The following is a 27,836-nucleotide window of genomic DNA, read 5'->3' as shown; positions in this document are numbered from 1 at the left end:
ATGGCTATTCAATGAGTTGTTTCCCCCAGTATCAACCTTGTTCTGGACCAGTTCTGTGCAATTTATATCTTTATTGGATCAGGAGAACAACTCCTGACTTGTAACGATAAATTCCCTGGACCAATCTGGCACTTCTCATTTAAGTGTATAGCACTATGCTGGAACAAGCTCAATAAAAACACTGAGCCCATCTTCACCTTTTTCCTCATAGTTATTGGGTTTTCTGTTTTTGTAGCCTTAGCCTCCTGGAGCATTTCACAATCATTATCACCATCCTGGTTGGAGGGTTAATAGTATATTCCTGATAACACAGATTTCTTATTCAAGCATAGAATATCTGTTCAGAAAAATTCTATGGTACTGCTCAGTTAATTACTGTATTTGATTCTGTACTTTCATTCACATACTGTCCCCAGGACCAGTGCAACCTGTTGTGTCATTCCTGCATAATTCTGTACACTGGGATTACAAAATCCCACTGATTATTATTGTTCTATCAGATTTCTGTGAAACCTTTTGTGATGCTGGCGGGCCAGGTGTCATCTCATGCCAAGACTCCTTGGCTTCACTGACTACTGACAAATGCCAGCTGGAAACCTGTTGGTTAAAATAGATGTTGGTAAGAATATGTTTAGTATTTAGACTCAAAGTGCTTGTATCCATCGGGGAAAGGCAGTTCTTGATTTAGCCCAAATTGGTGCTGTAGATCAGGTCCTAGAAGTGACTTTTGCAGAACCACTTGGTAATAACAATCATAATGTAAATAAATTTAACATCCTTACAGGGGTGGGGGGAGAATATACGAAAAAAACCCTAGCGCTATAGCATTTAACTTCAAAAAATGGAAACTACTCAAAAATGAATAAGCTCGTTAAACAGAAATGAAGAGGAATAGCCACAAGAAATACTTGCAAGTTTCATAGAAACTTTGTAAAATACTTTAGAGGTTCAAACAATATGCATGCCCAAATAACAACACCAGTAAGCAAATGAAAAAAAAAAAGTGGCATAGTAAACAGCTGAGTAAAAGAGGCAGTTAAAGAGAAGGACTTTTTTGGAAAAAAAATATATATATATTTGAGGAAGTCAAGGCTGTTGTAGTAAAGCTAAATAAATTCTTTGCATCTGTCTTCAGTGCAGAGGATGTGAGGAAGATTCCTACACCCAAGCCTTTCTTTTTTGGTGACAAATCTTAGGAACTGCTCCAGACTGAAGTGTCAGATGATGTTTGGAATAAACTGATAAATTTACAATAGTAAGTCACTAGGGCCACATGATATTCACCCAAGAGTTCTGAAAGAACTCAAATGTGAAATGGCAGAGCTACTAACTGAGGTGTATAACCCTAACACGTAAATCAGACTGTACCAGGTGACTGGAGGATAGCTAATGTAATGCTAATTTTTTAAAAAAGTCTCCAGAGGTGATCCTGCAATTTCAGGCCAGTAAACCTAACATTAGTAGTCAGCACATTGGTTAAAAGTCTCATAGAATCAGAAATGTAGGGTGGGAAGAGATGTCAAGAAGGCATGTCCGCTCCCTGCACTGTGACAAGACAAAGTAAACTAAGACATTTGTGATGGGTTTGTCCAACTTTTTTTAAAATGTGTCCAAGCTTCCCCATGACCTCCCTGGGCAGCCTATTCCAGAGCATAGCTAGCTTCACAGTTAGAAAGTTTCCTAATGCCTAACTTAAATGTTCTTTGCTCCAGATTAAGCCCATTACTACTTGTTCTGGGCATGGACAGGAAGAATAAGTGATCACCATCCTTTTTATAACAGCCTGTCTTATATTGCAGGTCTTTTGTCAGGTCCTCCCTCAGACTTCTTTTCTCCAAGACGGCCCTTGCTCAGTTTTTTACACCCTTCCTCATATTTCAGGTTTTTGAAAACTTATCATTTTTGTCTCTGCTCTTTTTGCTAAAGTGCAGTGCTCAGAATATGGACACAATACTTCATCTGGGATCTCACCAATTTTGAGAAGAGTGGGACAATTAACTTCTGTGTCTTATATGCGGTATTCCTGGTGACTCACTCCAGAATCCAATTAGCCTTTCTTTAACAGCTGAATCACATTGATGACTCATATTCAGTTTGTGCTCCATTATAACCTCCAGATTCTTGCTGGCATTACTATTACCTAGACAGTTGTTCCAAATTTATGATCCATTTTGGTCTATTTCACTGTCATAGGATTTTAAAAATGGTAAATATAATTACTCCAGCTATTTAAACAACCATGAAACTTTTTGGTGTTATAATTATAGGGTTTTTGACCCAAAAAGGAGTTATGCAGGGGTTGCAAGGTTAGTGTATAGGTGTCGTAGTATTTCTGTGCATTGCCTTCAGTGCTGGGCAGATGGAGTGCAGTGCTGCTGGCCGGGAATCAGGCTCTGAAGGCAGAACTCAGTCATAGATGTCTTGGTTTACTTCATCCTGTCACGGTACGGGGGTGGGGGGGGGAGGGATGGACTTAACTTCTTGAGGTCTCTTCCTATCCTACATTTCTGATTTCTATGATTGTTTTAACCAGCGGCAAGGCAGCAGTAAGGATGGCATGGTTATGGTGCTGCCACCCTTACTTCTGTGCCACGGCCTTCAGAGCTGGGTCCTTATTCAGCAGCCACCACTCTCTGGCTACCCAGCTCTGAAAGCAGCAGTATAGAAGTAAGGGAGACCTGGACACAATATCACTACACTTACTTTTGTGCTGCGAGGTGCTGCCGTCAGAGCTGGGCAGCCGGTCAACCTTACAACCACCACTGGCTCCAGTTGTCCAGCTTTGAAGGCAGTGCAGAACTAAGGGTGGCGATACTGTGATCTTCCTAACTAAACCTTGATTTCCCTGCAGCTCTCTTTTGGGTCAGGACCCTCAGCTTGAGAAACACTGGTCTCCCCCATGAAATCTGTATAGTACAAGGTAAAAGCACGCAAAAGGTGATTTCATGCGAGGACACCAGATTTCACGGGCTGTGATGCATTTTGCATGGCTGTGAAGTTGGTAGAGCCCTACTAGTTTTGTAGTTGGGCAATTGATTATTTCCTTCCTCAGTGAAGAACTTTGCACTTTCTCTCAAGGGGAATTGGTAATTATTCTAGGATTGCACCATCTAAGTCCTCCAGGACCCTACAATAGATTTCCTCAGGCCTTGCTGACTTGAATACATCATCTTCAGCTTGTTTGTTCCCTGTTTTGGTTGGCATTCCTCTCCCACACCTGCCCATTGTCAGTATTAATTACAAAATTACTTAAATCCAAAGCAAACTGAGAAGAGTTACAGATAGTCTCATAAAACTGGGTGACTGGGCAAAACATGGCAGATGAAACTCAGTTTTAATAAGTGCAACGTAATGCATATTGGAAAAAATCACCCCAATTAAACATACAAAATGATGGGATCTAATCTAGTTGTTATCACTCAAGAAAGAGATTTTTGGAATCATTGGGGATAGTTCTCTGAAAATATCTGTCTGTTCAATGTACAGCAGCAGTCAGAAATGCTAGAAAAGTGTTAGGAACCATTAGGAGAGGGAGAGACAATAAGACAAAATAACATAATGCCATTATATAAATCCATGCTATACATTAAATACTGTGTGCAGTTCTGGTCACCCCACCTCAAAAACTATATACTAGAATTGGAAAAAATACAGAGAAGGGCAACACAAAATTTCAGGTGTATGGAATAGTCCCCATATGAGGAGAGTTTTCAAAAAAAAAAAAAAAATTGGGCCTGTTCAATTGGGAAGTATTTGTTTGTAGGCCGAAACTGGAAGAGACACAAACTGTGGAGCATTCTTACCTCACGTGTAGCGATGTAGCTCCATTGTCTTCAAGTTCTTTTAATGAAAAACTATTTCCTCTGTCTAAGATACTATACATTCTGGATTTACCATGCAGTATGTTGTAACATTATAAAATAAAACAGCTAAAATTATTTGCTATTACATTTACAAAACAGTAATTATATTGTCATGGAGAAGAACACAGAGCTGCCTCTGGGTAGAGGTGTCAGTAATTGGATAGTATTCAAAATGAAATGCATACTTTCAGCTGTTTTTACAATTTGTTTGGAGACTGATGGTGGCACACAATTCAGGCAGGAATCTCTCTGCTCATCCCCAGTTAGCTTCTGGCTCCTTCTAGTGGCCAGTTGATAGGGAAAAGGGATAGGTTATTCTTTGTGGACAAGTACTGTTACATACAGTTCTTGCAATGGTGCATATAGCTCTAAACTTTTTCATCCTTCAAAATAATGATATAGCTCTGTTGCTAGGTTTAATCTCATCACATAAAGTGGGATGTGCAAATAGAGAACATTGATCGAGTATAGCTTAGCTACATGTATTGCTCATTCAGTCATTTTCCATTTCTTGTCTCTCATTTTTTCCACACCTATATGATAGGAAAGAAAGTTTTCTGCATTTTAGAGGATTTGTATAAGAAATATCCGGCTTATTCCTTTTACATGTGCTTATACAGCCATCGGTCATGATATGATACTTGTGCAGCAGTAAATTCGTAAATGGAAGCAGCTCACTGTATGATTGCGTAATGCTGCCATTGTTTGCTCAACAGGGTGAGCAGTTTTCCCTTGAATCAAATTATATGGCGCTGAAAATGTATTTACATCTTATATCAGGTAAACAAATGTTGTTCTGTCCACACCGTTTTGCTCATCACCTGCCTGTTTTCCAAAATAACCTCCTCCTCTCTTTGCATATTTTAATATATCCCATTTGTGTCACTTCTAGTGGACTGATATGGTTGAAAATGAGTCCTACACTATTTTGGAAGAACTTTATAAATATAGTTTTTTGTTTCAGCAACCATTGGTATAGTTGAAACAAAATCCTGATTTTCATTGATTATTAATCTTAAAAGACAGTAATTTATTAAGCCTATAAATTTACCTTTCTTGAAGACTGAAAGAAGGATGACAAAACAATTGTTGCCTTTCTTAATGGATAAAATTCTTTGCAGCATTTCAAAGGATGTCTTATATGTATAGTCTTAACGGTTTTATATTTTTACTATAATTAACATTCGGTCCTTCAAAGTGCACATATATCCCTGTTGAGAATCCAAATAGTGTTTTTAATGTTATATGCATTGTGTGTATATATGATCAGAAACTGAGCTGCTGCCAAGAAATGCTTGGCAAGGTTCAATGGTACAATTACCCTGCAGTTATACACACGTCTGGCCCATGCCCGCTGATTTGGGCTCCTGGAGCTTGGGCTAAAGGACTGTTTAACTGCAGTGTAGAAGGTCAAGTTTGAGCTTCAACATGGGTCTGGGACTTTCCTTCCTTGCAGTCACTTGGAGTCCAAGCTCCAGCCTAAACCTGAAAGCCTATACCTCAGTTAAATGGCCTCTGAGCCCAAGCCCCACAAATCCGAGTCAGCTGGAATGGGCCAGCTGTGACTTTTTAATTGAAGTGCAAACATATCCAGTGGCAGTTGAAGAAGAGGCATTATATTAAGACACTGAGCACTTTACCAGTCTTGGCCAAATTTTGTCTCCTAATGCAGTTTAGAGCAGCTTTGAGGATGTTATAGCAGTCAAGGGGCTTAGGACCTAATGCAGTCTCAGATAAGCCCCTCCTATAGCTATGCCCATGCAGCATCTTCAGAAAGCATAGGAGTCACAGTAGTGATCGCAAAAGGAGTATTATATAATTCTTCTGTGATGAGTATCAGAGAGGTAGCCATGCTAGTCTGTAGCTTCGAGAACAACAAGAAGTCTTGTGGCACCTTATAGACTAACAGATATTTTGGAGCATAAACTTTTGTGGGCAAAGTCCCACTTCATCAGATGCATGAGTGGGGGGGTGGTTTCAGAGGGGTATTTAAAGAGTGGGGTCCCAGTAAAAGGGAGGACCAGAGCTGACAAGGTCCATTCAGGGAGGTAGAAATGGCCCAGTATCAATAGTACTTATCAAAAGAGGAAAAAATAAGTCGGATCAGACAGGGGGATGTGAGCCTTTGTCAGAGTCTAATGGGGAGATATTAACACCCAGGGCGGAGAAGCTGCCTTTGTAAGCTGCAAGCCACTCCCAGTCTCTGTTTGATCCTTTTGTTAATGGAGTCAAATTTGCAAGTGAATTGCAGCTCAGAGATTTCTCTTTCCACTTGATTTTTGAAATTTCTTTGTTTCAGGTCTGTCACCCTTAAATCTGCCACTGAGTGTCCAGGGAGATTGAAGTGTTCCCCTACAGGCTTCTGTACATTACCGTTCCTGATCTCTGATTTACTTCCATTTATTCTGTTACAGAGAGACTGTCTAGTCTGACCAATGTAAATTGCAGTGGGGCATTGGTGGCACATGATGGAATGTATTATATTAGTAGATGTGCAGGTAAAGGAGCCCCGATGGTACAGTTGGTGTTTTGGTCCTTTGATGATGTCACTGGTGTAGATATGTGAGCAGAGTTGGCAGCGAGGACTGTTGCAGGGGCTTGTTGCAGGCCTAGAGTCGCTGGTTTGTGATTTGTAGTGGCTGGAGAGGATTTGTTTCAGGTTGGCAGGCTGTCTGTAGGCGAGGACAGGCCTGCCTCTCAGGGTCCGTGAGAGTGAAAGATCATTGTTCAGGATGGGTTGCAGATCATTGATGATGCGCTGGAGAAGCCTTAGGTGGGGGCTGTATGTGATGGTCAGTGGTGTTGTCTTGTTTTCCTTGAGAGACCTGTCTTGTAGCAGGTGGCTTCTGGGTACCCATCTGGCTCTATCAATCTGTTTCCTCACTTCCTTAGGTGGGTATTGTAGTTTGAGGAAAGCTTGGTAAAGGTCTTGTAGATGTTTGTCTCTGTTTGATGGATCAGAGCAAATAAGGCTGTTCCTTAGTGCCTGGCTGTAAACAACTGATCATGTAGTATGCCCTGGATGGAAGCTGGAGGTGTGTAGATAAGCATAGCGGTCTGTGGGTTTTCGGTATAGGGTGGTATTTATGTGACCGTTGCTTATCTGCACAGTAGTGTCCAGGAAGTGAATTTCTTGTGTGAACTGGTCCAGGGTAAGGTATATGGTGGGGTGGAAATTATTGAAATCACAGTGGAACTCTTCAAGAGCCTCGTTCCCATGGGTCCAGTTGATGAAGATGTCATCAATGTAGCACAGGTAGAGGAGGGGCGCCAGGGGACGAGAACTGAGAAAGCATTGTTCCAGATCAGCCATAAAAATGTTGTCATACTGTGGGGCCATGCGGGTGCCCATAGCAGTGCCACTGATTTGAAGGTATAATTTGTCCCCAAATCTGAAGTAGTTGTGGGTGACGACAAAGTCTCAAAACTCCATCACCATTTGTGCCTCGGTCTCATCAGGAATAATGTTCCTAACGTTCCTAACAGCTTGGAGTCCACCTTCATGTGGGATATTGGTATAAAGGGCCTCTACATCCATGGTGGCCAGGATGGTGTTTTCAGGAAGGTCACCAATGGATTGTAGTTTCCTGAGGAGGTCGGTGGTATCTCAAAGAAAGCTGGGGGTGCTGGTAGCATAGGGTCTAAGTAGAGAGTCCACACATCCAGACAATCCTGTGGTGAGGGTGGCAATGCCTGAGATGATGGGGTGTCCGGGATTTCCAGGTTTATATATCTTGGGTAGCAGGTAGAATAAACCCGGTTTGGGTTCAAGGGGTGTGTCTGTGTAATCCTGTTCCTTTGTTTTTATAGGGAAGGTCTTGAGCAGACGCTGTAGTTTCTTACAGTCCTCGCTGCCAGCTCTGCTCACATATGTACACCAGTGACATCATCACAGGACCTAACATCAACCATACCATCAGGGGCTCCTTTACCTGCACATCTACTAATATAATATATGCCATCGTGTGCCAGCAATGCCCCAGTGCAATTTGCATTGGTCAAACTGGACAGTCTCTCTGTAACAGAATAAATGGACGTAAATCAGAGATCAGGAACGGTAATGTACAGAAGCCTGTGTGGGAACACTTCAATCTCCCTGGACACTCAGGCCGCATCTACACGTGCACGCTACTTCGAAGTAGCGGCACCAACTTCGAAATAGTGCCCGTCACAGCTACACGTGTTGGGCGCTATTTCGAAGTTGAAATCGACGTTAGGCGGCGAGACGTTGAAGTCGCTAACCCCATGAGGGGATGGGAATAGCACCCTACTTGGAAGATGAACATCGAAGTAGGGCACGTGTAGACGATCCGCGTCCCGTAACATCGAAATAGCGGGGTCTGCAATGGTGGCCATCAGCTGAGGGGTTGAGAGACGCTCTCTCTCCAGCCCCTGCGGAGCTCTGTGGTCACCGCGTGCAGCAGCCCTTAGCCCAGGGCTTCTGGCTGCTGCTGCTGCAGCTGGGGATCCATGCTGCATGCACAGGGTCTGCAACCAGTTGTCGGCTCTGTGGATCTTGTGTTGTTTAGTGCAACTGTGTCTGGGAGGGGCCCTTTAAGGGAGCAGCTTGCTGTTGAGTCCGCCCTGTGACCCTGTCTGCAGCTGTTCCTGGCACCCTTATTTCGATGTGTGCTACTTTGGCGTGTAGACGTTCCCTTGCAGCACCTATTTCCATGTGGTGCTGCCCAACGTCGAAGTTGAACGTCGATGTTGCCAGCCCTGGAGGATGTGTAGACGTTATTCATCGAAATAGATTATTTCGATGTCGCTACATCGAAATAAGCTATTTCGATGTAGCTTGCACGTGTAGACATAGCCTCAGTGGCAGATTTAACGGTGACAGTCCGGAAACAAACAGATTTCAAAAATCAAGTAGAGAGAGAAATCTCTGAGCTGCAATTTACTTGCAAATTTGACTCCAGTAACCAAGGATCAAACAGAGACTGGGAATGGCTTGCAACTTACAAAGGCAGTTTCTCTGCCCTGGGTATTAATATCTCGCCATTAGACTCTGACAAAGGCTCACATCCCCCTGTCTGATCTGACTTGTTTTTTCCTCTTTTGATAAGTACTGTTGATACTGGGCCATTTCCACCTTGCTGAATAGACCTTGGCAACTCTGGCCACTCTTTAAATACCCCTCTGAAACCACCCCCACACTCATGCATCTGGTGAAGCGGGTCTTTGCCCACAAAAGCTTATGCTCCAAAATATTTATTAGTCTATAAGGTGCCACAAGGCTTCTTGTTGTTCTTCTGTGATGCCATCTTTAATGCTATTTTATTATTGGAAATTGCCGCAGAGCTCCCTTAATGCAGTCTAGGGTCTGGCACACTGCATGCTATAGAACAGTTCACCTTTTAAGGAAAGAATTTTTTTGTTGTTCTAAATGCTAAGGTGCAGTATTCATGGACTATACCATTTTGCTGTTGTCAGTTATGCATAATACTTCATGCCAAAGCTGATTAACTGGAAGCTGCTAAAACAGCAATTATTGTAACTATATAGTAGCACTGTTAACGTAACAGAGTAGAATTGATTTGGGTGACTTAATTTAGAAACCATGTACTTCTCACTGAAATTTCTTAATATTTAGTGGTAAATTAGATTCCACCCAATGGCATGCAAACCATTTGGGTCAATGGAATTACAGCAGCGATGAAGTTAGCCAAATTGTGTTTATTGAAAACTTGGTAAAATGTAGCCAATTGCAGTACACTTAGAAAATGTTTTGAGGGAATATTTCTCTGTTTACAAATAGATGAGCTAATAGTAGTATCCTAACCATAACTTAATTATGCCATAGCTTTAGAACTCAGGAATGAGCTAGGAAAATAACTTCACAATTTGTCAGCTATATATATTCTCTTTAATTCTGTGAAGTGACATTTTGTCCTGGCATTATTTTTCTTAGCTTTATATTCGTGTTACTATTTCTCTTACAGTAATTGTCTTATGACTGTCCTGTGCACTGGTATAAAATGTCTAAAATATAGGTATAGTTAGAATTCTGTGAATTGGCAATAATTTATTTAAAATTACTGAGAGGGCATTGTAAGTCTTGCTGTCTTGAAAGGTCTCTCAAAACTGTACAACTCAAAATCCATGATTATGTCATTTGCCATCAAAACATGTATTTACTGCCATAATACTGACATATTTTTAAGGCACACTGGTTTCTGTGCTGTGAGCATGGAATAATGCAGTGAGTATGCAAATTCCTGAAAAGAAACACAAAAATATTTGAGCAAGCAATATTTTTAATTTAATAAGAACTGTGATTTGTAAATTTATATAAAACAGCTGTTTGAGTGCAAAAGAAGTATTTAAATGTTTTGGTGCTTTTGAATTATTTAAGATCTTTCTAGTAATTTTCCCTTGGATCACATTTTGATGCTTCTTCTGAACAGCAGTATTGGTTGTTGAGAAGTGGTCATGCAAACAAAATTTGATAACCTGGATATGTCACATTTGCTGTTTGACGTTTGCCAATGCAAACTGGGTTGCATAATATCTAATTTCTCCTTTAGCTGACCAGATATAAAAACAAGATCCCTCCTGGCACTCTAGTTTTTATAGTAACGCAACAGAGGTGGTGAAGGATGTGGCTTACTCTGTTTGGATGATGCAGGATTGCTTTAAGCAGTCGACTTACTGTTTTCAGATTGCATTTGCAGCATCACTGCTCTATCTGTATCAGTCTCCTTGAATACTGGATGCCTTTGATAGCACAGAGGAAACTATATTTAAGATCTTTTTTTGTGGTGGCAGTGACTTCAGCAATTATTGATGGACAGATTGGCTGTTGATGCTTTCTTCACTAGGCTACAAGATGCTGAGGGAGAGATGGCTAAGTGATGTTCTTTTATAAGATAGGAAATGCAGTCTTTGGGGATTTCTGCAAACAGAAAGGTCATGCATCTTGGAACCAGTGAACCATTCCAAGCTCTAAGTCATCAGGTATGACCTCATGATTTATATAGTACTAATTTCTAATATATTTACTTTTTGATTGTAGGCTTTTTATTAGCTTATGTTACTGTTTATTGCTGGGTTTGCTACAGAGGAATGATTGTTTACCTATATATAAGCAAATAACTTTTGGAAATTTAACATGCAGGTAACTTCCAGTGGATTTGCATAACAGTACTGATATATTTTAAATAATTTTAATAATTATGTAACCTTTCCACTTCAAACATGGTAAAAGAGATTTGTAGCCTTTGATATGATGTAAAATAACAAAGACACAGAGGACTGTGTTACATTTTGTTGTATTATCTCTACAGACCACCTTTATACCTAAGTGTTAACTAATCCTATCCATCACACTTATGAAAGCACATTGTAAATCAGTTGTTTTACTTACCATGGCAGGCTATTTAAAACAGTTAATCATGTTGTGTAACCAGTCTGAATGATTCTGCATGAAGAGGTCTTTGCTTTATGTTGCACTAGCAGGGTTTTGCTCTATTTCTAGTCAGTTTTAAGAATAGAAGCTGATTGAAAATGAAAGGAAAAGTTTGGCAAGCTACCTCTCACTTCTAATTATTGTTGGTAACTAACAATTATACCAGTGGTTTGGAAAACAGAGATGATTAATAATTTAAATATTTAGAATTTTCCTATAATGTAAATGAAATGTACTTTAATATGCTATCACATTTTAAATCATTATTCACCTTTTTGAAGGGGTGTTAATATGGAGTTGGTTCAAGTTCTCTGAATCAGGTAATAAAACCTAACTATATAAATGAAAGTAATTGGAATGGTTCTTAATGTTGCAATAGGAGCCTAATTTGGTGGGTTGGACTCAAAATGAAATTGAAAATACTGTAATCAGCTTATCTGTGTTCCTTACAAATGGTAGATAAGAGCCATGGAAAGGAGTTCAATTTTGGGTACCCTGTGTGCACCTTAAAGAGATTATATTTGAAATTATGAGAGAGATTTATTTTTGCAAATTATAGTTAACCCATTTTAGCAGAGTTTAGCTTTCCCACAGAAAGATTTCCATGGAAACATATATGGTAATGTGTTTTAAAAGCTGAACTCAAAATTGAAGGCAATGTGCAATCTTTCCTGTTACCTTCTTTACTCTTTGCACATGACAATTTTCACATATAATTTAAGACCAATTTGGCATAAATAGTAGGTATTTCCTGATCTCAAAGTACAGGATTAAATGATTGAGGATTTAAAATCTTTTAAAAATGTAAATATGTAAAAGTTAAAGGGATTTTCATTATTCTTTTGGTCTGGATTTTGCCTTTAAAAAGCATATTCCAATTTCCCCATAGTTTAACGACAGTCAGTTGGTAATGTGCTGAGGACCACAGAAGAGGACTGAAAACTCTAGCATGTACATGGAACTGATTCAGTAAAAATGGCTGTCACATTTTTAATTAAAACATATTTTAAACAGTATTCTACTTACTGATATTGACTATAATTTATAGGTTTCCCAGTCTACTTATCCAGCTTATGTTCTTATTAATAATAGGGAAGATTGCCATCCTCTTAAGCTTGAGTAGTTTTGGAATGATTTAACTATACCTTTCAGTTGCTACAAGACTTGTTTAATCTGTTAGAATTTATTTTCAGTATTTTAATGTATTAGTCACAATGAGTACATTCTGTTTCTTGGCATTGCTTTGAAATTCCTGAAAGTATTGGTTTCATGGTATTTTGGTGCTTTTCAGTGTATTCAAGACCTCAAAAGGACCAAATCACCCAAGCATCTTGTATTCAAACGTCATTTAGAAGCTTGATAGACCTTTAATTCACGACCTGCTCCAATGATCTTCCTTTCGTAGGTGAAACTGTTTCACCTTCATGGGAATTTTAAGAACTGCGGGGTCATGCCCTTTCATGGAACTGGATCCCATTTCATCAGAAAAAGAAACGTTTCTACTAGCTCTGTAGGAAGAGGAGCTGGCTGCTTGCTACATGTGTGTACAGCAGCTAGCACAGTGGGCCAGTTATGGCTGGGACACTAGCTGCTCTGGCAGTAAAAGTAAGAATACGATAGTAAGGTAATTTTTAAAAATGCAGAAGATAAATTGGAGAGGTACATGTATCCAGCTGAAGCTGCGAAGGGCAGAGAAGCAGCAGGTTATAATTACTTGAGCTAAAATTTGTCTAGGAGACTAGAACTGACATTCTGTTCTTTTAAAAAGTGCCATGGGATTATTAGTGATCATAGGTGCTCAAGATTGTAGTTATAGCTCTTGGTCAAAGACAGTCCAGCAGTTTAGGTGCTAAGAAGCTGCTTTTTTAGAGGATCAGGAGGCAACAGCCCATAAAAGTACAGGTTGCACCTCTCTGGTCCAGCATGGCTGGGACCTCACTGGTCCCAAAGAAGAGAATTTGCCTGACTAGAGAAGGTTCCCTACCATGGGCCCACAAGATGCCACGCCCTTACCCTCCGCCCCCAGGGCTGCTCCCTCGCCTATCCTAGTCCTGCGGCCCTGGTCTGCACTGCGGCCAGGCTTCTGCCTATGCTGCTCTAGGCCTGCAAGGCTGCCAAAGTCAGCTGACCTCAGTCCCACAGGGCTGTTGGGGGATGATGGCCCCAGCCCTGCATGGCTGCCCCCACCAGAGTTGCTGGGGGGACACGGACTCCCCCATGGCTGCCCCTGCTCCCGGGGCTGTAGGGGACACTGGCTGCAGCCCCCACCCTCAGAGCTGCCAGAGGATGTGGGTTGCACCCTCCTGCCTGGCTCTCTGGTCCAGTAACGTCCCTGGTCCTGCCACACAAGGGATGTTGCTGCACCAGACAGTGCTTTTTTCAGGAGGTACAACCCATACATTTAGGAAGAGCAGTTAATTTTTTTGGGACAACAGGCACCATCATGGTGTAGATACGTGTGTGAGATTTGGGATCTCTGAGATTTGAAAAGGTAAACATAAAGGAGCTACATTTGCTTGTAAAAATAAAGGGTGAAAATTTGCTGTCAGATATACCAGTGTACCTTTGGCTTAGTTGAAGTTAATGGAGTTACTCTGGTATAGCCAAGAGCAGAATTTGGGCCATCATATATATTGGCCATGCAGTTGTTTTGAACAACAGGCTTATTCCAAATATCAATGACTAGAGCATGCTTGCTACACTAAGCAGAAAGGAACACTCATCAATATGACTTCCACTGCGCGTGTTGCTACAACTGCAGCTCATGTATGCATTTTATTAATCATTATGCTATTTTCTGTCTATTGATCATTTGTTTGTAAAACTATAACTCATAGTAACATGGATCCTGGACCAGGGACCCCGCTGTGCTAGGTGCTGTACAAATACAGAATGAAAGGCAGTCCCTGCTCCAAAGCATTTACAATTCAGAAGTGGTCTTGTAGAATTTATCTTAGCTCTTTGAACTAACCAAGAGCCATCAGGCAGATGAGTGGCTTGGAAACGCTGGGTGGCCATAGAAAGGTAAATGTTTGCAGAACTGTTTGATGGAGACACTGATCTCTTTCTCCATCTACTAACTCTTCATCTCTCCACACCTCAATACGTTGAATCTGCTTGCTTTTTCTTCCAGCCCCTACAAGATCTGGACAGCTTATAGCAGTGAGCATTCTGCTGGAGAAACAACTGGTTCCCAACACTTACCTAGAAGTAAAGGGAGCGTAATGAATCATCTGTTCATCAGCTGAGGCTACTGGAAGGGTCCCCTAACTGGAGGTTTGCTGAGGGTTGATTTTGTGCCCTTGCTTCTCAGCAAGAAACAGCACACATCTTTAAATATGTACTGCCTAATTTTTACCCATGCAAGTTTACATAACTTGAAGATGGGCCATTTTAAGGTTGGCTTCTTTGTCAATATGGTCAAACACTTAATTGGTACAGTGGGGCAAATGCTCATAAACACATCTGTCAAGAGGAATGGGCAGACTGTATGAAAAGAGCACAATATTACAGCTTACCGCTCTTTCCATCCCGGAAGGCTGCACTTTTTTTGGTTTACTTCACATCAGCAGCATCTTTCCTTCAAAGAGCCATGATTCTTAGTGCAGACTTTTGGTAATGGTGGGACTAGGCTGAAAGGAAAGTCCTGGTTGAGTTCTGCAGACAGCAGACCTTGAAATCAGAAGGGATAAGGTCCATTAGGGCTGAATCAGAGGCACACAAGCACATCTTGTGCCTGATCCACCCTGCTGGGCTCTCATCTTGTTGGATGGGGCGTTCACTCTCTACTCAATCATCATAGCAACTGCTTGGCCCCTGACTTCACCTGCTGTTCAGCATTTGTTTTCTCCCCTTGCACACTTGCTGACTAGGGAGTCTCAGTCTCCCACTTTATGGGCTTCCTCCTTCCCTCAGCATACTTGTCTTCATCACTCCACCCTGGAGATGCTTGTCCCATTCCCTTGTCTTCATAATGGACTCCATCAGCACCTTCACTTGTGGCACAGTTTCTTGTTCTGTCCTTCAGGAGGTGAAACACACACCTACTAACTTGTGAACCTTTTCAACTGCAGCAGACGTAGGTATCAGTGTCTTCACACCATTCGCCTGTGCAGTGGTAGTTCTGGCTGAAGTCAATACAGAATTCACTCATCTCTCCTGCTGTGAGTAGGATGTTCCATACCTGTGAGTAGGGTCAGTGTCATGGATGAAGGCCCAGGGGAGAACTGGTACCATGGCAGTATCCATCCTTTGGTATTATGTTCACCTACACCACTCAGAAAGGCATTAATGCCATTACACACTACTGCAACAAAAAAACGCAGCTGGTTGTGTTAAACTCCGGGTGACAGGTTTAGGGCTGTGAAGACCTCACTGCTGGGCAAATCCAGTGTAGTGTGTAGCATCTAAATTACATGGTTAGGCATGCCTCATAAGTCACTTGAGCAAGAGCAGGCTCTTCATCATATGAATGGGAGAAAGATACCCTTGTAGTTAAGGTAGAAGACCAGGAGGATCTGGGCTGGCTACATTTTCACTGTGCCACAGATTTCCTGTGTGATGTTGAGCAAGTCATTTAGCATCTCGTTGGGCCTCCTTTTCTGCTTCTGTAAAATGATAAATAACGCTATTGCTTTACAATAAGTCAGACTATATAGTAACGATGTATTGGTTGAAGTTGCTGGGAGGGATGAAAGATACCAAACGAAACCGCTATACTGATATGGATTCTAAGATACTTCAGTGATATGTGGGACATACACATGTCTAAATTAGCAGTGTTTGTGTTACACAGCATAGACACTTGTGGTGTTATGACTCTTTGGCCCTTGATGAAGGCACCTAGTGAGAGTGGTAGGCCTCTTTTGATTGCAACATGCACAGCATCAGTGACACTGCAGCATCACTGACCTGAATAATTTCTGCAGAGAATATTCTCCATCTTTTCATGTCCTAATTGTTGTAGCAGGCAAAAAAGGATATCAAACGTGTCTTAGATACCTGCTGAGGCAGCTGGCTATTGTGGATGTTCTGGCTATAACTCAGCACATTGTCTGTATCTGTCTTTGACAGAACAGATTATATCTTTTGCTGGCACTGGATCTTTACTTCGAATGTGAAGGCTGCATCTTTGCTCTAAACTACTGTGCTGAGGAATGCCAGCACTATTTCTGTTCTCATATATGGGATATCATATGGGAGAAGAGGAGGAGGGGAGGCAACACGGGCAGAAGGTTAGTCCAGTGAGTCAACACAAGCCCCTAGTGGTGATGAGAGATTCACTCGTGACTAGCCGCATTAAAATTCTTTCCAGGAGAGGTGCAAGAGCTGATTGAAAAATGGAAGAAAATAGTGAAAAATCATCTCTCCCACTTTTCTCCCCAATTTTCCGAGTCTGAAATGTTCAAACAGTTGTGCAGAGTTTGCTGTTTAAATTTCCCTGGTGAAATTAGACCCATTTTTAATTATATACGAATGGAGTCTGAAAGTACTCTAAGCTACAGTTAAACTCTTCATTTAGTGTACTGATACCAGGTAAAGTGTAAGTCAAGTTACAAAAGGCAGGCAGACTCTTGCGCCAGCATAGGGAATATGAATGCAATCACTGGGTCTCCTTTTGTGAGGGTTCTCCTAGCAAGAGTGGGCGTGAAGGATGAGGTTTTGTTGGTGAGAGTTGCTGCTTAACTGTATTAATATATAATCTAAAAAGTATTGATCCCAAGCAGTTCCGTTAGCTTGTGTTTGGTAATGTCCTTTTGTGGTTTTTGTGTGTCTCTGCATAAAAATCTTCAATAAACTGAATATAAATTAACTAATTAGCATTAGATTGTCAGGAGAAAGAGGCATGAGGAGGGAGAATGTGGGAAACTGTGGCCTAGTTCTGAAGTAGAGAAGTGGTTTTCTTTTTCCAGGTACATATTAATCTGTGCACTGAGATCAGTTGGGGAAGTGTTTTTCAAAAAAATCTAAAATTTTACAAGGCTTCAAACCTCACTAGCTGTACCCAAGCCCACTTTATATTTTCATTCAGTGCGGTCAGCTGAATATTGTTGGATCTGCTGCATTTGCTGTCATTTGGGACCTTCAAGATAGAAGAGAGGATTTGCTGACATTTCTCTAGAAGTAAATAAATAATTTGCGGTGTGTCTTGGACTCAGAAGGTGTGAGTTTTCATAGTTTGCATGTATTTTGTATGCTTTTTGTTCAGTCCTTCTTACTAAATTGGCTGAGCTTTAAAAATGCAAGCTTTGGGGTCATTAGTGCGTCATAAACATTTTTTTGAAATATTGGATGGTTTAATTTCAAAACCAGGTACTAAACATCACACAATCTATTTTCATAACTTTTCTTCAACAGAAATTTACTAGGCAATACTGCTGTTTATAATTTTTCTGTGCTTTTAGGAACCCTAATATTCAAGGTTATTATCGTATGCTTTCCATACTTTCTGGTCTGGATTTTCTCTACATGGAAAAGTTTTAAACCTTAACATTTATTTTCATTAACAAAAATACAGGAATCCTTGCCTTTTTCAGATTTAATATGCTTATTTGACCTGACTCTATGCCTCACATTAGCTACGTCTACACGTGTATGCTACATCGAAATAGCTTATTTCGTTGTAGCCATATTGAAATAAGCTATTTCGATGAATAGCGTCTACACGTGCTCCAGGGCTGGTGCTGTTGACGTTCAACGTCGAAGTTGGGCAGCACTACTTCGAAGTAGGCGCTGCAGGGGAGCATCTACACGCCAAAGCGGCACACATCGAAATAAGGGTGCCAGGAACAGCTGCAGACAGGGTCACAGGGCGGACTAGCACTTCCGGGGCCACAGCTAGCCGCTCCCTTAAAGGGCCCCTCCCAGACACACTCAGCCTGCACAGCACGTGGTCTGCAGAGCCACAGGCACGCACGCCCGTCGAGGCAGTATGGACCCACAGCAACAGCAGCAGCAGCAGCCAGAGGTTCACGCAGCCTACCCTGCAGGAGCAGTGCTTGCCCTGATCAATGCTATGCAGGAGGCCCCTGACCACCTTCTATTCGCAGAAGAGGAGCTTCCCCCAGGGGAGGAGGAAGCAGCCCCAGACCTTGTTGCCCTCCGACCCCCGCCGCACACGCTGCCGGCTGTGGAGCTACCCCACGAGCACCGACTGGTGGGAGCGGCTGGTGCTCGGCAAGTGGGACAACGAGCGCTGGCTCCAGAACTTTCGCATGAGCCGGCAGACATTCCTGGAGCTCTGCCAGTGGCTCACCCCAGCACTGAGTCACCAGGACACTTCCGTGTGGCGTGCCCTCACAGTCGAGAAATGGGTCAGCATCGCTGTCTGGAAGCTGGCCGCTCCAGACAGCTACTGATCCGTGGGGCAGCAGTTTGGTGTCAGCAAGGCCACTGTCGGGGCTGTCCTCATGGAGGTGAGAGGACCCGGGGGAGTTACCTGGGAGGGGAGCCCTGGGGTGGAGGGCCAGACACACCCTGCACACCCCTGACTGGAGCTCTCCCATGTCCTTCCCCTGCAGGTCGTCCGCGCCGTCAATGCCCTGCTCCTCCACAGGCTCGTGCGGCTTGGGGACCCGGATGCCGCCATCATGGGGTTTGCCAGCCTGGGCTTCCCAAAGTGCTTTGGGGCTCTGGATGGGACTCATATATCCCCATCTGTGCTCTGGCACACAGCGAAGGACACTTCCTGAACAGGAAGGGCTACCGTTCTGTGGTCCTCCAGGCCTGGGTGGACAGCTGGGGCCGCTTCCTGGACATTTATGTTGGGTGGCCTGGCAGCACCCACGACGCCCAGGTATTCAGGAATTCGGGCCTGTGCTGCTGGCTGGAGGCGGGGACCTACATCCCCCAGCGGGAGATCCCTGGGGGGGGGGACACCACCATGCCCCTCTGCATCATCGCAGACACGGCGTACCCCCTCCGGCCCTGGCTCATGCATCCTTACACGGGCTATCTCTCAGCCAGCCAGGAGTGCTTCAACATGCGCTTGAACCATGCGCACCAGGTGGTTGAGCGCACTTTTGGCCGCCTCAAAGGGCGCTGGAGGTGTCTCCTCACCTGCCTTGATGCAGGCCCCACCAACATCCCCCAGGTTGTGGGCACGTGCAGCACACTCCACAACCTGGTGGAGAGCAAGGGGGAGGCATTCTTCCAGGGCTGGGCTGTGGAGGCTGGCCGGGCTGACGTGCAGCCACCCGCTGCTCCCAGTCGCCAGGTGGACCCCGAGGGGACCCGGGTCCGGGAGGCCCTGCGGGCCCATTTCGACCAGGCTGCAGGGTGAACGCTGGCAGGCCCCCCACTGCACCCCCCCATCCTCCACAACACTCCCTGCCCCCACGCCCACACCATAGAGCACCCAAGAGCACCCCCCCCAACTTTTCTTGCAAATAAAAATGGACCTGTTGTTGGCAAATGAAATTTAATGTGGGTAAGTATAAGGTAATGCACATTGGGAAAAAAATAACCCAAATTACACGTACAACATGATGGGGTCAAATTTAGCTACGACAGACCAGGAAAGGGATCTTGGAGTTATAGTGGATAGTTCTCTGAAGACATCCACACAGTGTGCAGCGGCAGTTAGTAAAGCAAATAGGATGTTAGGAATTATTAAAAAAGGGATAGATGATAAGACAAAAGATATCATAATTCCCCTATATAAAACTATGGTACGCCCACATCTTGAGTACTGCGTGCAGATGTGGTCTCCTCACCTCAAAAAAGATATATTGGCATTAGAAAAGGTTCAGAAAAGGGCAACTAAGATGATTAGGGGTTTGGAACGGGTCCCATATGGGGAGAGGCTAGAGAGACTGGGACTTTTCAGTCTGGAAAAGAGGCGATTGAGGGGCGATATGATAGAGGTATATAAAATCATGAATGATGTGGAGAAAGTGAATATAGAAAAATTATTTACCTTTTCCCATAATACAAGAGCTAGGGAACACCAAATGAAATTGAAGGGTAGTAGGTTCAAAACTAATAAAAGGAAATTTTTCTTCACACAGCGCACAGTCAACCTGTGGAACTCCTTGCTGGAGGAGGCTGTGAAGGCCAGGACTCTATTAGGGTTTAAAAAAGAGCTCGATAAATTTTTGCAGGTTAGGTCCATAAATGGCTATTGGTCCCGGGGTAAAGTATGGTGCCCTAGGCTTCAGTACAAGGGCAGGAGATGGATGGCAGGAGATAAATCACTTGATCGTTGTCTTCTGTTCGCCTTGTCTGGGGCACCTGGCATTGGCCACTGTCGGCAGATGGGATACTGGGCTGGATGGACCTTTGGTCTGACCCAGTATGGCCATTCTTATGTTCTTATGTTTGAAACCAAAACCAGTGAATTCTATTATTATTAATACAACAAATATATATATATATATATATATAGTAAGAACAAAAGGGAGGAACTATTTACATGGGGGGACAGGTATCATAAAAGAACAGGGGTCTAACACAAACTATATACAAATATATATGATGGGGGATATGTACAAAGGGGGAGGGGCAGGCCACGTCCTGGGTCCCGCACCCCTCTACTGTCTGGTGCCTGGGGTTGGAGGGCGCAACCCTCACCTCGGCCTGAGCCCTGGCCCAGGCTGGGGGGGGGGGGGGGCCGGGCGAACAGGGAGATACAGCCGGCGGGTGTCAGCAGTCCCCAGGTCCCCCTCAGCGGAAGGCCCCAGGGTGGCGGGCGGCGGGTGGAGCGGTGGGCAGAGTGGCGGGCAGCGCGGCATGGGAGGCCAGGTATTCTGCTATGCGCTTGAACGTGTGCATGAAGGCCCCCCCATTCCTCCTGGCGCCAGGCCAGCGCATGCTCCTGGAGCTTCAGCCGCTGTTCCTCCACCCGCGAGCGCTGCTCCAACACCTCCAGCTGATGCCGGAGGGTCGCGAGCAGCTGGGGGTCCGTCGCTGTCCTCTGGTGGCTCCTCCTCTGGCGGCCTCATCCTGGGGCTGGTTGGTGCTCTGCCGAGGGGCTGGCCTGCTGTGATGGCCCCGGTGGGCTCTCCGGGACCACTGAGACCTTGGCAGCGCTCTCCGGGCCCTCCGATGGTGCAGCTGCGGAACACAGGGGGGAAGAAGAGTGGAGACAGCTGTTAGTGTGGGCCCCGACCCGTGGCCCTTGTCCCCCCACCCCTCTGCTGCTGCTGCTGCTGCTGCCCCATCCCCATCCCCATCCCCGGGAGGAGGTGCTGCTGCTGCTGCTGCTGATGGTTGTCCCCCCGCCCCCAGGGGACCCTAGGTTCCACTCCCCCCAGGGATGGGGCATGGCGCTGTCCTGCTGGGGGGCAGGGGCTGATGCACTCTTCTGAGGGACATGCCACTGCTGTCCTTGGGGCCATGGTCATCTGGGCATGTGGAGGGCCCTGGTCATGTCTGTTGTCCCCGCCCCTTAACCCCAGGGGTGTGCACCGGGGGAGTACATGCCTGACAGTCCGCTCCCACGGTCGGTGGACACCCTCTGGGCGGATGCCCTGTTGGAGCTCTGGGACGGCAGGGCGATGTGGAGCCCCCTGTCGCTGGAGGAGGATTCCTCCTCCGGCATCCCAGGGGTGGGCTCCTGGGGGGGCCCCTGGAGTGCGGGGCTTGCCTCTGGGGCAGACTCCGTCTCCAGGGCCTGCTGGGGCTCGTTGGCTGAGGTGTCAAGAATGGCTGGCAGGGAGGAGGTGTACCGGGGGCCCAGGATGGACTTGAGCTCCCTGTAAAAGGGGCAAGTGGTGGGGGCGACCCCAGATCGGCTGGCCACATCCCGGGCTCGGGCATAACCCTGCTGCAGCTCCTTAACCTTACTCCTGACATGGTCAGGAGTGCGGGCAGCCAGGCCCTTGGCCAGCTGAGCGAACGCATCCACGTTCCGCCTCTTGCTCCCCATTACCCGGGGCACGTCCTCCTCGCCCCAGAGCCCCAGCAGGTGCCGGATCTCAGTCTCCGTCCAGGAGGGGCCCCGCTGCCTCTTCCCAGACTGGCTGGCTGTCTGGGAGCCCTGGCTCCCCTTGAGTGGGGGTGCCCTGGGGGCGCTTCGGGGGCTGGCGGGCGGCCATTGCAGCGGGGGTGGTGGCTTGGGGCTGCAGGGAGGCGTGCAGGCTGGCCGCGTGGCAGTGCTGCTGCCTGCACGCGCTCTCAGCTTCCTGCAGAGGAATGCAGGGGGCGGGGAGCTTTAAGGGGCTGCTGCAAGCGGCAACCATAGAGCTCAGGGTCTGGAGAGAACGTCTCTCAACCCCTCAGCTGATGGCTGCCATGGCGGACCCCGTTCTTTCGATGTTGCGGGATGCGGATCAGCTACACCTGCCCTACTTTGACGTTCGTAGGGCGCTATTCCCATCTCCTGATGGGGATAGCGACTTCGACGTCTCGCCGCCTTACGTCGATTTCAACTTCGAAATAGCGCTTGCCACGTGTAGATGTGGCGGGTGCTATTTCGAAGTTGGCATGGCTACTTTGAAGTAGCCGGCACGTGTAGACGCAGCTATTATGAATTAGCCCATGAAATGAACTGGTGTTGCAATCTGGTACCTTCCGCCAACAGAAGTTGATGTAATAATAATATTTTGTCACCTACCTTTTTGTGTCATAATAAAAGCTGTAATTTTAGGCTCTGATATTCAGAGGTCACGTTTTAGCTCTGTCAGAATTGCTGTGTGATTTTAGATAAGTCATTTAGGTTTTGTGTCTCAGCTCCTCATCTTAAAATGGGATATTAGCATTCCTTACTTCATCGAGGTATGGTTAATACATTAAAGATTATGAGGTGCTCAAATACCACGTGTCAGCATGGGAATAGAGCCATATAATACGTAAGATTGACATATTCAGCAAATGTTTAAGCATGTGCCGGTGTTTCATTGACTTCAGTGGGATATAAATAGGGTTGACCAAAGATTTTTCCATTCAGAAACACCACAGTTTTATTGAAACTGAAATGCTCTGTGGTTTCTAAGAAAATGTAGATGGGAAGATTTCTTAGGTCTGTGATGGCATTTCAGGGAGGAAGAGAGAGGTGCTCACCCCAGAACAGCCTCTTGGTTATAGCACTTACTGGGACTCCTTTTCAAATCTCTGCACTGCTGATTCTAAAGCAGGGAACACTATGGGACCGGCTATGGGGCCGGTCTTCCTTCCTCTCTGGTCCCATGAATGTTTACTTATTTATAGGATGTAGAACAGCTCCAATAGGAGAGAATGACTTAATTGTCCAATGGTAGAACATTTGTCTGGGATGTGAGACCAAGGTGAGTGACCTAATCACTAAACTGCTGACTTTTTGTAGCTGCTCTTGTAACTGCCCACGGGCAGACTGGAACCTGGGATCGCTGGAACATAACAATGGCCATACTGGGGCAGAGCAAAGGTCCATCCAGCCCAGTATCCTGTCTGCTGACCATGGCCAATACCAGGTGCTCCAGAGGGAACAGGTATCGACCAAGCGATCTCCCTCCTGCCATCCATCTCCAGACTCTGACAAACAGAGGCTAGGGACACCATTCCTTACCCATCCTGGCTAATAGCCATTAATGGGCCTAACCTCCATGAATTTATCTAGCTCTTTTTTAAACCCTGTTTAGTCCTAGCCTCTACAGCCTCCTCTGGCATGGAGTTCCACAGGTTGATTGTGTGCTGTGTGAAGAACTTCCTTTTATTTGTTTTAAACCTGCTGCCCATTAATTTCATTTGGTGTCCCCTAGTTCTGATATTATGGGAACAAGTAAATAATTCTTCCTTGTTCACTTTCTCCACGCCACTCATATCCTGCTGTAGTCTCCTCTCTTTTAAGATGAAGAATTCTAGTCTCTTTAATCTCTCTGCATTTGGGACCCATTCCAAGCCCCCTAATCATTCTAGTTCCCCTTTTCTGAACCTTTTCCAATGCCAATATATCTATTTGAAATGAGGAGACCACATCTGTATGCAGTTTTCAAGATGTGTGCACATCATTGTTTTATATAAGGGCAATAAGATATTCTCCATCTTATACTCTATCCCTTTTTTTAATGTAACAGAGAGGGCGTTTTCATATAGTGGAATGATTCTTTACATCTTGTTTGCTTTTTTGACTGCCATTGCACACTGCATGCATGTTTTCATAGAACTATCCACGATGACTCCAAGATCTCTTTGCTGATGAGTTATAGCTAAATTAGCCCCCATCATACTGTCTGTATAGTTGAGGTTATTTCTTCCAATGTGCATTACTTTACATTTATCCACATTAAATTTCATTTACCATTTTGGAACTTAGTGCAGGTGCCTCTACAGTTTAGTTTGAGCTAAAAGACAGCTTTTCTCAGCTGAGGCTGTAGAGGGACTCATTCTTTCTCTGTGTAAGTGGTCTAAGTGTTGTTATATGGGATAGGGACTTGCACCCAGGTGTGTGGGCTACACTCATTTTTTTGCCAAAAAATTCTACAGATACTGGGTTCGTTCCCCAGTAAAATGAAACTTTGTCTTTGTTCTCTAGCTGAGTGATCTGCATAACTGGGGTCCTACAAAATAAACTTCTGTTTAAACAGAGCTTCCTATCTGGAAGGAGCATGTCAGGGAAGAAAAGTAGAGATGATAATAGATCATTAATGAAGTAGGCAGCGAGCTCTCAAAGTAAAGCCATAATAAGAAAAATCAGTGTTACCCTCAGAAGTATGAAAAAGAGTATTGCTGAGGCTATAAGCTTCTGTATGGTTTCCTCTGGAATGTTGCATACAGTTCTGGAACTTATAGAAAATGAACAAAAAGTACACAATGAGGAAAACTGAACTGTTCTTCTAGGTTGTCTAACTATTCCCCACATTTTTATCTTTCAGGGCTCTGAGAAGGATGTAAACTATGGTTATTGCAGCTACTTATTCATCTTTTCTTTTGTGGCTCTGATTTCTTACAGTCGGTCTTCCACCTCAAAAGAAATATGTCTGTTTGTTTATGGCAGTTGGCCCTTTAACTCCTCTGCAAAAGCTGAAGCAGAGAATTAATTTGCCTTTTGAGCAATGTCTGCATCGTCTTCTGAAAAATAAATTAACCTTGTAATCTCTTCTTAGCCTTTTTGTTCCTCTCACGTGCATCTTTTTATGTTCACAAAAATATCCAGTCACTAATCACTAGTTTAATCTTCCTTTCATTTTTCAAGTTTTTGACTTGCTGTGTTATACATGTTTATGGGTCTATTTAGTCAAGCTGCAGGTAACACAGACTTAGAGAGGAGAGCAGATTGGTACAAAGCTCTGCTGTTTTCTGTACTGAATTTGCTATCCCATCTGAATTAAAAATAATGAATGAGGAATTACTAAGGTTGAGAGTAATCATGAACTGTAAAACTGCCAAAGGAATAATAATACCTGGTGGAGTAACTATGGACAAGGCTAGAAGTGAGATCTTTATACTGTTGAAAAAAGAAAGTTCTTAGATTTCACAGTAGTACAGCACTTGTTACTTGCCTGTAGCCTAGTGGGTGAAATTGATTCAGGTGGGGTAGCTGCATGTTTCACTGTCTATGTAGAGTGAACCTTGATTCATAGTTTAAGAAGCAGTTCTGAGAGTGTCTTTAGACGTGCTTTTTCAAACATTAGTAAAGGTTTGGGGTGGCTTTTGTTTGAAGGATGAGTAAAGATTCAAACTTTTATTTTCATTGAACTGGTTTCTTGTTCCTACTTCTAATTATTGTCTGAGGCGATGTCTAGAGTAGAAGGTTTTGTCAGCAAAACAGCTGTTTTGTCGACAAAACCTGTGGGACATCCAGATTCCCCAGGGTGTTCTGTTAACAGCAAGTAAACAGAACACGACACTTTTGTCAACAGCTGTCCCCTGCCCACAAGGGACAATGCATCTGTCTACAGATATTTGTTGACAAAAACCTGGTCTGGATGATCCGGGGGGCCTTCTGTCAATAGAAAAGACCTCCAGGGTGCTGCACAGGTGCCCCAGGGGACACCCTGTCCACAGCAATCAATGCTCTACTGTTCCTACCTCTGGGCCTTCTTAAAGCCACAGGGAGCCTCCCAATACCTTCACGGCTGGAAGCGGGCTAGCCGCAAGGGTGCTGGCCTGACCCCAGACACACCAAGGAATGCAGCAGCTAGCACCTGGGCCTGCCTGCAGGCGAGAGGCAGCACCCGCTCTTGCGGACAGTGCTGCGAGCCACAGGTGTGTAAGTGGGCCACAGGGCAGGCCGAGCTGCTCCCAGCTTACCCTCCACATATGAGAGGACCTCCTCTGTGTCTGGACATCCCCCTTGGCCACTAGCCCATCAAGTGAGGGTGAGGGGCCTGCAACAGTCAGCACAGTACCAGAGGCACCGCAGAGCCCCCGGGCAGCAGGCCACACATGGCTGTGCACCCAGGACATCCCTGTCCCTTGGCCCCGGTCAAGTGTTGGTCAGTGCTCACAGCTGTGGACAGGACCTCAGGGCCTGTGTTGCATGCAGGACTCACTGTCTCTCCTTCTTGTCTTCCTTACTGTTGGACCCCCACCAGCCGAGGTCTGAGCCACCACCATGGTGAGCCCATAGCAGCTGGGGCTGTTGGTGCACTTACCATCGGGACCACAATACTGCCCTCTGGACAGTGATGCGAATCATGGAGTGTTGGCTGCAAGCTGACATAGAGGCATTTGCTCAGAGGCCTGGGACCAACTCACATCCTGCTTTCACGCTGCCACTGGTGTCTGGCAGAAATTTTTGCACACATTTTTGTTTATTGACTAAAAGCCAGTCAATTTTTAACCACACTGGCATTCCTCTTCATTGTGCAGGGTTTGGGAAAGGGGTGAGGGGGTGAAGGGAGGGGTCATGGTGGGGATGGGATAGGGCTGTGGACCGTGGGTGCCCTAGGGAGGGTTACTCAAGCCCATGGTAGAAGCTCTCCCTCAGGGCCTCATGGATCCATACACCATCCCGATGGGCCTGGTGGATAGCAGCTATGGCCGGCTGCTCATACACATGCCCCTGAAGACAGGTGGCCACCCTGTGAAGAAGGCCTCCTGCTTTCCCTTCACAGTTTTTTGCAGGGCAGAAAACATCACCACAACTTGGTGGACATGGTGCTCCCCTACATCCAGGCAGGTGAGCAGGCACCTGAAGCATTCCTTGAGGTGGCCAAAGTGCACTTGGCCTGCATCCTGGCCTTGTTTAGGCAGGCGTTAAACAGTTCCCATCTAGGGTCCAGCTGACCAGTATAGGGTTTCATCAGCCAGGGTGTGAGGGAGTATGCCTCATCCCCCATGATGCACAGTGGCATCTGCATGTCTCCGACCACCAGCTCGCACTGGGAATGAATGTGCCTGCCTCTGGCACAGGGTGAAGTTGTGGAACACGTGGGCATCACATGCCTGTCCCGACCACCTGGCATAAATGTATGTGAATGGTCCACAGTGTTCAACCAGGGCCTACAGCACCATCAAAAAGTAGCAAAGTTGATTATACTTGCCCATGCTATGCTCTGGGGCATGGATCAGGATGTGAGTTCCATCAGTAGATCCTCCACAGCAGGATGGGGTTGATGGCCATCACAACCTGCACAGAGACAGGACCAAACATGTCAGGGACTGAAAGAGGGAGTCTCTGGCCCCCGGGGGATTATTGGCCC

General features: G+C 45.0%; 1 protein-coding gene across 2 annotated transcripts in view; it reads left to right on the top strand.

Annotated features, from left to right (window-relative positions):
• The first annotated feature begins 10,742 nt into the window (after positions 1-10,742).
• Positions 10,743-27,836, top strand: part of SLC4A10 (solute carrier family 4 member 10) — a 199,365-nt gene continuing 182,271 nt past the window's right edge. For both annotated transcript variants that reach the window (XM_075001902.1, XM_075001901.1), the window contains exon 1: positions 10,743-10,823. In XM_075001902.1, the coding sequence (XP_074858003.1) occupies positions 10,743-10,823 (81 nt within the window). The remainder of the gene's footprint in view (positions 10,824-27,836) is intronic.

Source organism: Carettochelys insculpta, chromosome 8, assembly GCF_033958435.1.
Source record: "Carettochelys insculpta isolate YL-2023 chromosome 8, ASM3395843v1, whole genome shotgun sequence".
Taxonomy (NCBI): domain Eukaryota; kingdom Metazoa; phylum Chordata; order Testudines; family Carettochelyidae; genus Carettochelys; species Carettochelys insculpta.
This window is presented reverse-complemented; position numbering and strand designations above follow the sequence as displayed.